Genomic DNA, 12775 nt, shown 5'->3' with positions numbered 1-12775 from the left:
CTAAGCAGGCCTCGCCTCTTGCTCCATGCAGAAATGCTGCCGACGGTGCCACGCCCCCTCCTAGGCGCGCACACACGCAACTCTGATGCTTTTAAAGGGCCCATGGCGGGAACCTGGCTGTGGACCCGGATGCTGATGTCATCACTCTCAGTGTACTTAAGCTCAGGCAGCGCTTCTAAGTGTTGTCTTTGCAACGGGTCCCCTCGGTTCCCTGTTGATCGAGTGCTCATTGCTTCTAGATATTCATCTCAGCCCTGCGTTCCTGATTCCTCATTGTTCCTGGTTCCTGTCTCTTCGTTTCTACCCTGCTCCTTGCTTCGGATTGACTTCACAGACTTTGACTTTGCTTTGCCTGACTTTGCCTTGTGAATATCTCCAAGCTTGACCTCTGCTATGTCTGACCTCGCCTGCCTTCTCCAAGCCTGACCTCTGGTACGTCTGACCACACCTGTCTTCTCTGTGCCTTGACCATTGCTACGTCTGACCACGCCTGCCTTCTCTGCGCCCTGACCGTTGCTATGGATAACCTTGCTATAGACTCTCTTGTCCAGAGTTCTACGTTTCTCGCCACAGCTTCCATTGACCGCCAGCTTCCATTTCAGCTCGACAGTGACACCTCTGCTTCTGTCCTCTGGATGTGGACTTTCAAGGCTTCGGCCTTTCTTTGCTCAAGCACTTCCAGTCTCTTCTTTGTTCTTTGGTGCTTGGGTTCCAGTTCCGCAACCCGTCTTGGATAGATTTACGCCGCCTGCTGGCTGCTGTCTCTGGGCTGAACCATCTACCTTCATTATCCTATCTCGAGGCCCGCCTAAGTCCTGCCAGCCCCAGCAACCAAGGGCTCAACGCGAGGGGAACATGGGCTGGTATAGGTGAAGCTCCAGTGGCCTCTAGCTTCAGCCCACTCCACCTGCTGATGGTGGGGACCCATAGGCTCTTGCCTACAAGTTGCGTCAACCCCACCTCAGCCCAAGAATCCACCTCCAGCGCAACAACTGGTTCAACTTTGTCCATATGTTCATTCACCCCTTCAAAAAAATGTATGAGATTTGTGAGGCAAGACTTCCCTTGGGTAAATCCATGTTGGCTGTGTCCCATCAAACCATCTCTATCTAAATGTTTTGTGATTTTATTCTTTATAACAGTTTCCACGATTTTTTTTTAATTTATTTATTTTAATTTTATGCAATTTCAAATGTACATACAAGAATTTCTTGCACAGAATAATGAGGTACACAGAAATAAAAAAATTGGAAATATCATTTATTCATCATACAAGATGGCAAAAGATGAAAACACAAATGCTTCTACACCATATAATATAAAGGAAAAGATAGGGGAACATGAAAGGAGCGGGAACAGGAAATCAAGACAAAGGAAATACTGAGAAGAAGCCAGATACTAACTTAGCCGGCACATTCAAGGTAGAGAGTCAAGAAGAACCCTTAGTTGAGATGGCTCAAAAAAAAGGTAATTGACATTATTAATTTTTACAGAACATTTACACGGATAACGAAGCCTGAATTGACCCCCTTTAGTTATAACCTCTGGGCAGAAAGCAAGAAACGTCTTACAGCACAGTTGTGTGACCCTGGTTAAATCAGGGTACATCCACAGCTTCTGACCGTAAAACAGCAATAGTTGTTACGCAGGAAAAAATGCAGGGTAATAATATCACGATCTGCAGGAAAAGCGAAAGTCACCAGTAAAGTTCCCCGCTGTTTAATCTCCATTGTTAAAGAATCTTGAAGGAAATTAGTTAAATCTAATGACGAATCCAGGGGTGATTCATCTCTAGGAGCATCCTCAGTTTGGACTTGAGGCACAGGCATTAAAGAACTTGGATCCTTAAGAATCTCTGAGATGTAATTCCGGAATAATTCTATAGGAGCAATTTTCTTTACAATGGGAAAGTTAAAAACTCTCATATTAAGTGAATGCATTCCATTCTCAATGTTTTCAATCTTTTTAGAAGAAATTATTTCAGATTCAACTAATTGTTGCTGTACCTTTTCCATTATATCCAAACGAGACTCCAGATTCAATACCTTTGACTCTTGCATCAATATTTATTTGAACTATCCTGAAGGCATTTATTGGTGTCCATAACTACTGAGGTTAACACAGCAATCAATATTTCCAAATTAAACAATGCGTTCCATAGAGTGTCCAGCGTTATAGCGGGGGTTCTTGAAAGATGGAGTTTACCAACCTGGGCCTTGATGATCTGCCCTCCAGGCACCACTCCACCAGAGCCATTGGGAACAGCCTTTGCCAAGGCTGAGGATAAAGTAACGGCAGCAGCAGAGTCCTCCATCATGAGTATCCTATGTACCCCCGCTACAATCTCCTCTCTCATGTTAAATAGAGTAAAAAGCTTGGCCTCTTTCAGATGAATTCCCGAACCACTCGGGGCTTCATGCAATTCCTCCGGTCGATCTGAAGCTATCGTGGGGCTATACCAAGAAGGAGATGGTGTGACCGGCCCTCCCTGGTTTAGGGAGATCTCATTGGCCAGCAACGGAGACTTCCGCTTCGCGTCTACCGTTGCAGTGGCCATCGCTCCGGGAGTTGAAGTTGGCATCGCCATGAAGAATACTTCAAGTTGCAGTTGAGTCAGGCCAGGTAAGGGAGAGCTGGTGGTATTATCCCTTAAACTGGATTTCCACTTAGTATGGGGCATTTCACTTGAGGAAATTCAAAGAGTTCAAGAAAAAGCTGAGGAGACTCTTGCGTGGATCTCAGTGGGTGGCCATCTTGTCCCAACTGGATCTCAGAGGGTGGCCATCTTGTCCCCCCCAGTTTCCACGATTTTACCTGGCACTGAAGTCAGGCTCACCGGTCTATAGTTTCCTGGATCACTCCTGGATCCCTTTTTAATATAGGGATTACAAATTTATATTCAACTGATTCACAAATCTCAGCTGACTACAAAAGAACAAACACAATAAAATCATTAAAGTAACCAAACTAACATAGCAGTATAAGGAACATTTCAGGCTCTACGTCAGTGGAATGTTACCTCATAATGGCAGGGTAAGGATGTTCATTCACATAATGCCAGGGTCTGCTTCTGTTTATCCATTATTCCATTAAATCCTAGGAGGCTTCAAACAAATGAGTCTGGAGGGAGATATACATAATTCTTTCACAGTTACCTTTAGAGTGCACTAATACACTTAAAGGATCATTGCTGGAGATGGTCACGGGGGAGAGTTCACAGTCCAGTGTGACCAGCAGTGGGCAGTGTGTAGTGCCAGCCAACTTGCATGCATCCTGGCACTGGCTGTTGTATATCACTAGCAAATTACAATAAACCGTGCAAGCTCAAAGGGTGGGTAAGAAAATATAAAGTGACTTGCCTGGTACTGAAAGAAGGTGCAGAGAACCAAATCAACTTCTAATCAGGAGACAAAGTATACACTGGAGGGAACCAGAAATTTAGCATTTTAAGTACACAAAAGTAGTGACAAATACAAATTAACTTTTTCTTTGTAAATGTTGTAGATACAAATTAAACCAACATTTGCATTAACAAGCTTAGCAGCTAAATCCTAACTGTTAATGTGGCTGTATTCTTTTTTTCACTTTTTTTCAATTTATAATAGCGTACACGAACAACATGATTTGGGTTGATCATCATAGCGCCTTGCTAATCTTGATTGTCTTGAACTGAGGGATTCTGGTGTCTGATTCATGGATCCTGGAAAGATAATCAGTGATTGTGGTACAATTTGCAGGTTATTTCTAGCTCTTTCAGTGTTATGAATTAAACTAAGAATTTTCTGTGTGTGATTCACAGATCCTGATGGGTTATATGGTGATGCTGATATAGGTTGCAGGTTACTTCCAGCTCTCCAAGAATTATAAATTGAACTGAGAGGTTTCTGTGACTGACTGACATATACCTTTGTCTTGTATTGTGGTGCTGACTCAATGTGTTGGTGCTCTTTAAGTCCCTCTGTATTGTAAAGTGATCTTATTGGTGTCGGGTCCAGACTCCTATGTTTTTCAGCTTTTGGAGCTGATGCTGGCATTGTTTTCCCAGGGGATGAGTAACTTCCTGGCTCTTGGCCTTGAGGATTTAGGTCACAGAGTCCCAAGTGGCAGGCCTCACAGTGTGCACTCTCGTGTGGTCCATCCTGTATCCCAGTATAGATGAAAGCAGAGGTTGTGCTTTTACCACTGAGATCTCTGTAGCACTTCTCCTGGATCCGGTTCACCAGTTTTTCCAGAGCGACCTCAATGTTCTCACTCAGGAATTCCGGCTCCTCAAACGTGGCCCCACTGCATTTTTTACACTCTTGTTTGAAGACCCTCATCTTCACCCAGCCACGTCTCTCTGGCATCGTCTCCAGCTTCATGTGGAAGAGAATCTGTATTTTGGCTGATGCCCATGTCCGGCTACAGCCTGAGCAGCGGAACCTGCAGAACAGAGAAAGGGACAGTAATGGATTTATGTACGTACCCTTATATTGTACCACTGCTCAGATAAAATGTTTAAGAAGAGGGAAATTAGGAATAATAAAATGAAATGGAGCCTGTGGCACTTTGTGTGGTCAGAATGACCAGAGAATAGAGGCAGGCTAGGCTCTGGCTGCCTTTCATTGCACTTTTATTTACAACGAGTATGTTGGGATTTTCTTGTGAATTCTCCTTCACAGAGCCATATCCCAATAGAAAGAGTATCAGAACTGTACAGATGTGCTTAAAAGGTGTGCGAATCCTAGGGTTTGCTCTGTTATAACAATTAACTCTGAACCAGGAAAATTCCAAAGACGTTACTGCAGCTCTTCTCTATGTAGCATAGCCAACAATGGCCAAGTCATTTGGATACCTGGTAAATCAGCAGGACGTAACAGGAGGTGTACAGCAAGGACAGAGTCTGAGGGACACCCACTGAGGCAGAGCTGGCTGCAAGCCACAGACTGTGAAAGGTAATAGGTGTCAGAGCCCTTTGTGCTGCGGCGTAGTTGAGGCCTATGCCGGCAGCTGGGAAATGCACCCTGTAGCAGGACAGTCTGGAGCTTCACCTTTACCAGTCGCCCTTGGGTTTTGGTTGCTGACAGGAGGGTCCCTAGGATGATGCAGCTTAATGAAAGTCCAGAAGCACACCAGGGTCAGGTCATGCAGCAGACTAACGGAGTCAGGAACAGGCCAAGGTCAGGACAGGCAGCTAACAAGAAGGATCAGGTCCAGGTGGCTGGCAATCGTGCATGAGGGGAATTTGCACATTTTATCTCATGTATATTCATTATGGATGTCCTGAGAACCTGACTGGCTGGGCATCCTCCAGGACAGGGGTGAGAACCTTTGTCCTAGACACTAAGGGCCTGATTCATCCAGGGCTTTTCACACAGACACAACGGGCACTAAAGGTGAGGCTCCTGCCCCTCCAAATGGAACTGGGAATGAGATCTCTTTCTCACAGAGTCCACTATAAAACACAATTGGTAAAGGCTGCAGTTAAGTCAGTCGGCTTAATAAATGTTTGCTTTCTACTTCTTTCCTTCCCAGAAACTGAATAATGACACACTTTTTAGAATGTGGGGATAAAAGAGGGGATTAGGCCTCTGTCCAGGTCTCTGGTGAGGCCTCACTTGGAGTACTGTGAGGCCATATCTCAAAAAGGATAGAGACAAGATGGAGGCGGTCCAGAGAAGGGCGACCAAAATGGTGTGGTCTGTATGAGAAGACCTATGAGGAGAGGCTGAAGGATCTGGATTTGTGTACCCTGAAGAGAGGAGGGGCAGGGGAGATATGATACAGACCTACAGAAACCTGAAAAGTATTAATAATGCACAAGAATCAAACTTTATTTGTGGCTATGAAAACTGTAGGAGAAAGGGTCATAATATGAAGCTCCAAGGGGGGTCAAGTCAGGACCAAGGTTTGGAAGAATTTCTTGACGGAAAGTGAGGTGGATGCACGGAATTCCCTCCCAGAGGAGGCAGTGGGGACAAGGACAGTAAGGGAAATCAAAAGAGCACGGGAGAAACACAGAGGGGGCCATTTTCAATGTAATTACTATTGTAACAATTTTCAAAAGCCATTTATCCTAGTAACGTGCACTTAAGCGAGTGAATCCCGTGGACAATTTAATGGCATTTATTGTAGCAATTTTCAAAAACCAGTAAATGCCTTTTAAAATCAGGCCCAGAGGATTCATAATGGCTGAATGATGGAGACAAAGGCTAACCTGTGCTGACTGGGATAACCTGCACAGAGCAACAATTACCCTAAGAATATAATTTAAAAAAAAGAGGAGCTTGCTGGGCAGTGTGAATGGAGCACTTGGGTCTTTTTCTGCAGGCACACACACACACATGCACACACACACACACGCACACACGCACACACACACACGCTCTCTCTCACACACCCACATTCAGGACTCTGTGTGTGTGTGTGTGTGTATACAAGGGGGTGGGGTAAATGCTCTGAGATGGGACAGTGTGTGTGTGGGGGGGGTGTGTGTGGGGGTGTGTGTCTGAGTCTGTGTGTGTGTGTGTATGTACAAGGGGGTGGGGTAAATGCTCTGTGATGGGACAGTGTGGGGGGGTGTGTGTGTGTGGGGGGGTGTGTGTCTGAGTCTGTGTGTGTGTGTGTATACAAGGGGGTGGGGTAAATGCTCTGAGATGGGACAGTGTGTGTGTGGGGGGGTGTGTGTGGGGGTGTGTGTCTGAGTCTGTGTGTGTGTGTGTATGTACAAGGGGGTGGGGTAAATGCTCTGTGATGGGACAGTGTGGGGTGTGTGTGTGTGGGGGGGGTGTGTGTGTCTGAGTCTGTGTGTGTGTGTGTATGTACAAGGGGGTGGGGTAAATGCTCTGTGATGGGACAGTGTGTGTGTGGGGGGGTGTGTGTGTGGGGGTATGTGTCTGAGTCTGTGTGTGTGTGTGTATGTACAAGGGGGTGGGGTAAATGCTCTGAGATGGGACAGTGATGAGATAAGCAGCTTGGAATCCAACTACTCCTTGGGATCCTGCCAGGTTCTTATGGCCTGGATTGGCCACTGTTGGAAACAGGATGCTGGGCTTGATGGACCTTTGGTCTGACCCAGTATGGCATGTTCTTATGTTCATACCCACAAATATACATCTGCTCTCTATTCCCCCCTCACTTTCTCTCTCGCACATCCCCCCTCCAGTCCCTCTCTCATCCCCAAAGCCAACTCCCCCAAGCAGATTACCCTCTCCTTCCCCTCTAAGCTGTGGACGTGTACACACCCACAAGTCGTGAATCCCACACACAATGGAAAACATAGCACAAAAGAAATCCGGGTATTATTTGCATTAGACTGGCTTGAGGTGCACAAATTTGAGCTTGGCTTATAAAAACACACAAAAAAATTAAAAAAATTAGAGGGAACTGCTCTCAGCCCCTCCTAACACTCCAATGTCTCCTCACCTCCCCCCCCTAACAAAATGATTCCCCTTTCAATGCCCTTCTCACCCCTCACAACAATGATTCACCTCTCAGCCCCTCCTACCATCCACCTCAGTGCTCCCCCTCTAATCCCCCTCCTCTCTTCCCAGAACTGGTCCAGGTCAGCAGGAGTTGCTGGAGGAGCAGCAGTGCCTCAGGACCTGCCCTCCTGCTCTGATACCCAGGGCTCCACTTGTGCTATGAACTTTGCTGCATTATGGCATCCTGTGGGGTTCAATCAGTTCAGCCCTGAGCAATAGTGGAGGATGTAGCTCAAGGCACCGTCCTTCCTCCTCCTGCTGGCCTGGAGGTGGCTCAAGGCACCGTCCCTTTCCTCCTCCTGCTGCCTGGATCAGTGGCGGTGAGAGAGAGGAATTGATGGAGGAACGGGATCAGAGAGCGTGGTCGGTCTAAGGTCTTCAGCTCCCATGGACCACTCTAGAAGGGCAGGGAGTGACACAGGCTTCAGCTCCATTGGGCCTCATCAGGAAGGGAGGGCGGCACAAATGGCTGCATTCTTCAGCCCCAGATGAGATCACAGCCCATCCTGAGCAGCAGGAGGTGGCAAATCTTAAGCCCCACCTGCTGCCCCCAGATTTTTCTGCCCTAGGCATAGGCCTAATGTATCTGAGCAGAAATGTAGGCCTGGCTGTGATCGTGACACCTTCCCTGAGCAATAAACTTTCTTTAAAAAATGATGCGGCAGTGACAATATACAGACAGACAGACGGTATATAAATTAAGATAAATATATAGATAAATAAAATGATGCAGCAGTGACAATATACAGACAGATGGTATATAAATAAAGATAAATAAATATATATATAAATAAAATGATGCAGCAGTGACAATACACAGACAGACAGACGGTATATAAATTAAGATAAATAAATATATAGATAAATAAATAAAATGACGCAGCAGTGACAATATACAGACAGACAGACGGTATATAAATTAAGATAAATAAATATATAAATAAATAAAATGATGCAGCGGTGACAATATACAGACAGACAGTTTATAAACTAAGATAAATAAATATATAAATAAATAAAATGACGCAGCAGTGACAATATACAGACAGACAGACGGTATATAAATTAAGATAAATAAATATATAAATAAATAAAATGATGCAGCAGTGACAATATACAGACAGACAGACGGTATATAAATTAAGATAAATAAATAAATAAAATGACGCGGCAGTGACAATATACATACAGACAGACAGACAGGGACGGTGTATATAAATGAAGATAAATAATTATATAAATAAAATGACGCGGCATCTCACCTGCCAAATATCTGTAACGTGTAACGTTTCCATCCCTGGTTCGGCTGGATGGAGTCATCCAGTGCGAGAGTCCAGGGGTCATTCAAGCCCTTCTTCTTAAGTTTGTCTTCTAATATGCTGTTCCAGATATACAAATCCATGTTCTCTGTTTTGTTTATAGTGGGACTGAGAAATTACCGTATTTACACTATCAGCTTCAGCTCCTGGTTACTGGAGAAAACCTCTGCGGGAAGGCTCCCCTCTGCTGCATCAGGAAACTGAAAGCAACTTGTACTCTTCAGCATATCGGGCATTGCTCAATGCACACTGCAGTTCCCCAAAGAGTAAAGTCTATTTTTCCAAGCACAGGCACCAGGGACTGAGCTGGTAACCCTTCAGCTCCCTTCTGCTAAAGGAGCAGCTTCCATGCACTTCAGGTTTCTTGTGCCAATGAATTTGTTGTCCTCCCTTTATTACAACGTTCTGTCAAAACATCTGAAAATTTATTTATTACACTCCTGGCATGTGTGCTGCAGCCAACCTGAGAAAATAAAATGACACAAAGGGAAATTCAGATCTGCGAAAACATATTTAGCAGTTCAACAGGGCCGGTGCTAGCTTTTTTGCAGCCCTGTGCAAACAATCACTGTGCTGCCCCCCCCCCCCCCCAGTTCATTCATTCTCTGTCCCAGGCGCACCGAAAAAACACCCAGCTCCCTTCAGTAATACAAACTTTAAAAACTGACACACACCCCAAACCCATGGCTGGTGCAGGGTATTAGAAACATAGAAACATAGAAATGACGGCAGAAGAAGACCAAATGGCCCATCCAGTCTGCCCAGCAAGCTTCCCTCATTTTTTCTCTCATACTTATCTGTTTCTCTTAGCTCTTGGTTCTAATTCCCTTCCACCCCCACCATTAATGTAGAGAGCGGTGATGGAGCTGCATCCAAGTGAAATATCTAGCTTGATTATGTTAGAGGTAGTAGGGGTAGTAACCGCCGCAATAAGCAAGCTACACCCATGCTTATTTGTTTTTACCCAGATTATGTTATACAGCCCTTATTGGTTGTTTATCTTCTCCCCTGCCGTTGAAGCAGGGAGCTATGCTGGATATGCGTGAGGTATCAGTTTTTTTCTTCTCCCCTGCCGTTGAAGCAGAGAGCTATGCTGGATATGCATCGAAAGCGAAGTATCAGGCACATTTGGGTTTGGGGGTAGTAACCGCCGTAACAAGCCAGCTACTCCCCGCTTTGTGAGTGTGAATCCTTTTTTCTTCTCCCCTGCCGTTGAAGTTATGCTGGATATGCGTGAAGTATCAGTTTTTCTTTTCCCCTGCCGTTGAAGCAGAGAGCTATGCTGGAAATTCGTGATGTATCAGTCTTTCTCCCATGCTGTTGAAGCAGAGAGCCATGCTGGATATGCATCGAGAGTGAAGTATCAGGTACATTTGGTTTGGGGTAGTAACCGCCGTAACAAGCCAGCTACTCCCCGCTTGTGAGTGCGAACCCTTTTTTCTTCTCCCCTGCCGTTTAAACAGAGAGCTCTGCTGGATGTGTGAAGTAACAGTTTTTCTTCTCCCCTGCTGTTGAAGCAGAGAACTATGCTGGATATGCATTGAAAGTGAAGTATAAGAATGGAGTGATCAGCTAGTTGAAAGGCATCAGGAATAGAGGAAGGTGGAGGTAGTAATTTGGTTATTTGGTTTGGGGGTAGTAACCACCGTAACAAGCCAGCTACTCTCGTCTTTGTGAGTGCAAATCCTTTTTTTTCCACATTCCTCTTGCTGTTGAAGCTTAGAGTGATGTTGGAGTCACATTAACCATGTGTATGTTTATTGAATAAGGGTATTGTCTCCAGGCAGTAGCCATCATTCTGGCGAGTCACCTACTCTTCATTGGCGGCCTCTTGACTTTATGGATCCACAGTGTTTATCCCACGCCCCTTTGAAGTCCTTCACAGTTCTGGTCTTCACCACTTCCTCCGGAAGGGCATTCCAGGCATCCACCACCCTCTCCGTGAAGAAATACTTCCTGACATTGGTTTCTGAATCTTCCTCCCTGGAGCTTCAAATCGTGACCCCTGGTTCTGCTGATTTTTTCTTATGGTAAAGGTTTGTCGTTGCCTTTGGATCATTAAAACCTTTCAAGTATCTGAAAGTCTGTATCATATCACCTCTGCTCCTCCTTTCCTCCAGGGTGTACATATTTAGATTCTTCAATCTCTCCTCGTACGTCATGCGATGAAGATCCTCCACCTTCCTGGTCGCCCTTCTCTGTACCGCTTCCATCTTGTCTTTGTCTTTTTGTAGATACGGTCTCCAGAACTGAACACAGTACTCCAGGTGAGGCTTCACCAAGGACCTGTACAAGGGAATAATCACTTCCCTTTTCTTACTCGATATTCCTCTCTCTATGCAGCCCAGCATTCTTCTGGCTTTTGCTATCGCCTTGACGCATTGTTTCGCAGACTTCATATCATTAGACACTATCACCCCAAGGTCCCTCTCCTGCTCCGTGCACGTCAGCCTTTCCCCCCCCCATTGAATACAGTTCATTCGGATTTCCGCTCCCCATATGCATGACTTTGCACTTCTTGGCATTGAATCTCAGCTGCCATATCTTCGACCACTCTTCCAGTTTCCTTAGATCCCGTCTCATTCTCTCCACTCCTTCCGGCGTGTCCACTCTGTTGCAGATCTTAGTGTCATCCGCAACAGACAAACCTTACCTTCTATCCCGTCCGCAACGTCGCTCACAAAGATATTGAACAGGACCGGTCCCAACACCGATCCTTGCGGTACACCACTTAAAACCGCTCTCTCTTCAGAGAAGGTTCCGTTTACCATCACACATTGTCTTCTGTCCGTCAACCAATTTGCAATCCAGGTCACCACCTCGGCACTCACTCCCAAGCTTCTCGTTTTATTCACCAGTCTCCTGTGCGGAACCGTATCAAAAGCTTTGCTGAAATCCAAGTATATGACATCGAGCGCTCTTCCTTGATCCAATTCCTTGGTTACTCAGTCAAAAAAGTCAATCAGATTTGTCTGACAGGATCTTCCCCTGGTGAATCCATGTTGCCTCTGGTCCATCAATTCTCCGGACTGTAGATAGTTCACTATTCTCTCTTTCAGCAGAGACTCCATTATTTTTCCCACCACCGAAGTGAGGCTAACCGGCCTGTAGTTGCCAGCCTCCTCCCTGTTCCCACTCTTGTGAAGCGGGACCACCACCGCTCTTCTCCAATCTCTCGGCACCACTCCCGTTTCTAGGGATCTATTGAACAGGTCACACAGCGGACCCGCCAGAACATCTCTGAGCTCCCTCAATATCCTTGGATGAATCCCATCAGGCCCCATGGCTTGTCCACTTTCAGGTTCTTTAGCTCTTCCCACACATTTTCTACTGTAAAAGGATTTTCATCTATTCCACTTCCCTCCAGTTTCTTGTTGTGTAGAGATGGTCCTTCTCCAGGGTCTTCTTTAGTGAACACAGAGCTGAAGTATTTGTTTAATATTTCTGCCATTTCTTTGTCTGTCTCCACACATTGATCATTACCACCTTTCAATTTCACTATACCACTTTGGACCTTTCTCTTTTCGCTGATGTATCTGAAAAATGTTTTGTCACCATTTTTTATCTCCTTGGCAATCCTCTCTTCTGCTTGATTTTTTGCCAACTTGATTGTTTTCTTCGTCTCCCTCAGTTGATACAAATATTCTTCTTTGTGCTCCTCCCTTTGGGATCCTTTATATTTCTTGAATGCTGTTCTTTTAGCTTTAATTTTGTCAGCCACCTCCTTTGAGAACCAGATAGGTTTCAATTTTCTTTTGCTTTTCTTTATGTTTCTAACATATAGAGCAGTTGCCTTGGTGATTGCTCCTTTTAGATTGGTCCACTGCTGATCCACATCTCTCTCGTTCTCCCATCCTTTAAGTTCTTCCTCCAGGTACTTTCCCATTTCCTCAAAGTCTGTGTTTTTGAACTGTAAAACTCGGGTCTTTGTGGTTCTTTTCCCTATTCTATTAGTGATATTAAACCATACTGTTCGATAATCACTGCTGCTGA

The 12775-nt window shown here is 45.3% G+C and overlaps 1 protein-coding gene across 1 annotated transcript; it reads right to left on the bottom strand.

Annotated features, from left to right (window-relative positions):
• Positions 1–1243: 1243 nt before the first annotated feature.
• Positions 1244–9182, bottom strand: LOC115099612 (receptor-transporting protein 2-like). The gene is made up of 2 exons (XM_029617344.1): positions 8726–9182; positions 1244–4422 (listed from the first exon to the last, which is right to left on the bottom strand). Exons 1-2 carry the CDS (start codon positions 8863–8865, stop codon positions 3597–3599), a joined length of 966 nt encoding a protein of 321 aa, XP_029473204.1. The 5' UTR covers positions 8866–9182; the 3' UTR covers positions 1244–3596.
• Positions 9183–12775: the final 3593 nt, after the last annotated feature.

Source organism: Rhinatrema bivittatum, chromosome 9, assembly GCF_901001135.1.
Source record: "Rhinatrema bivittatum chromosome 9, aRhiBiv1.1, whole genome shotgun sequence".
NCBI classification, from domain to species: domain Eukaryota; kingdom Metazoa; phylum Chordata; class Amphibia; order Gymnophiona; family Rhinatrematidae; genus Rhinatrema; species Rhinatrema bivittatum.
The sequence above is the reverse complement of the archived record's forward strand: the minus strand, read 5'-3'. Positions and strand labels throughout refer to the sequence as shown.

Excerpts from the sequence above, each read along its gene's own strand:
- LOC115099612 (XM_029617344.1), bottom strand. The coding sequence starts at position 8,865 with ATGGATTTGTATATCTGGAACAGCATATTAGAAGACAAACTTAAGAAG. Across the intron at positions 4,423-8,725 it reads ACGTTACAGATATTTGGCAG|GTTCCGCTGCTCAGGCTGTA; the intron begins GTGAGATGCCGC and ends TCTGTTCTGCAG.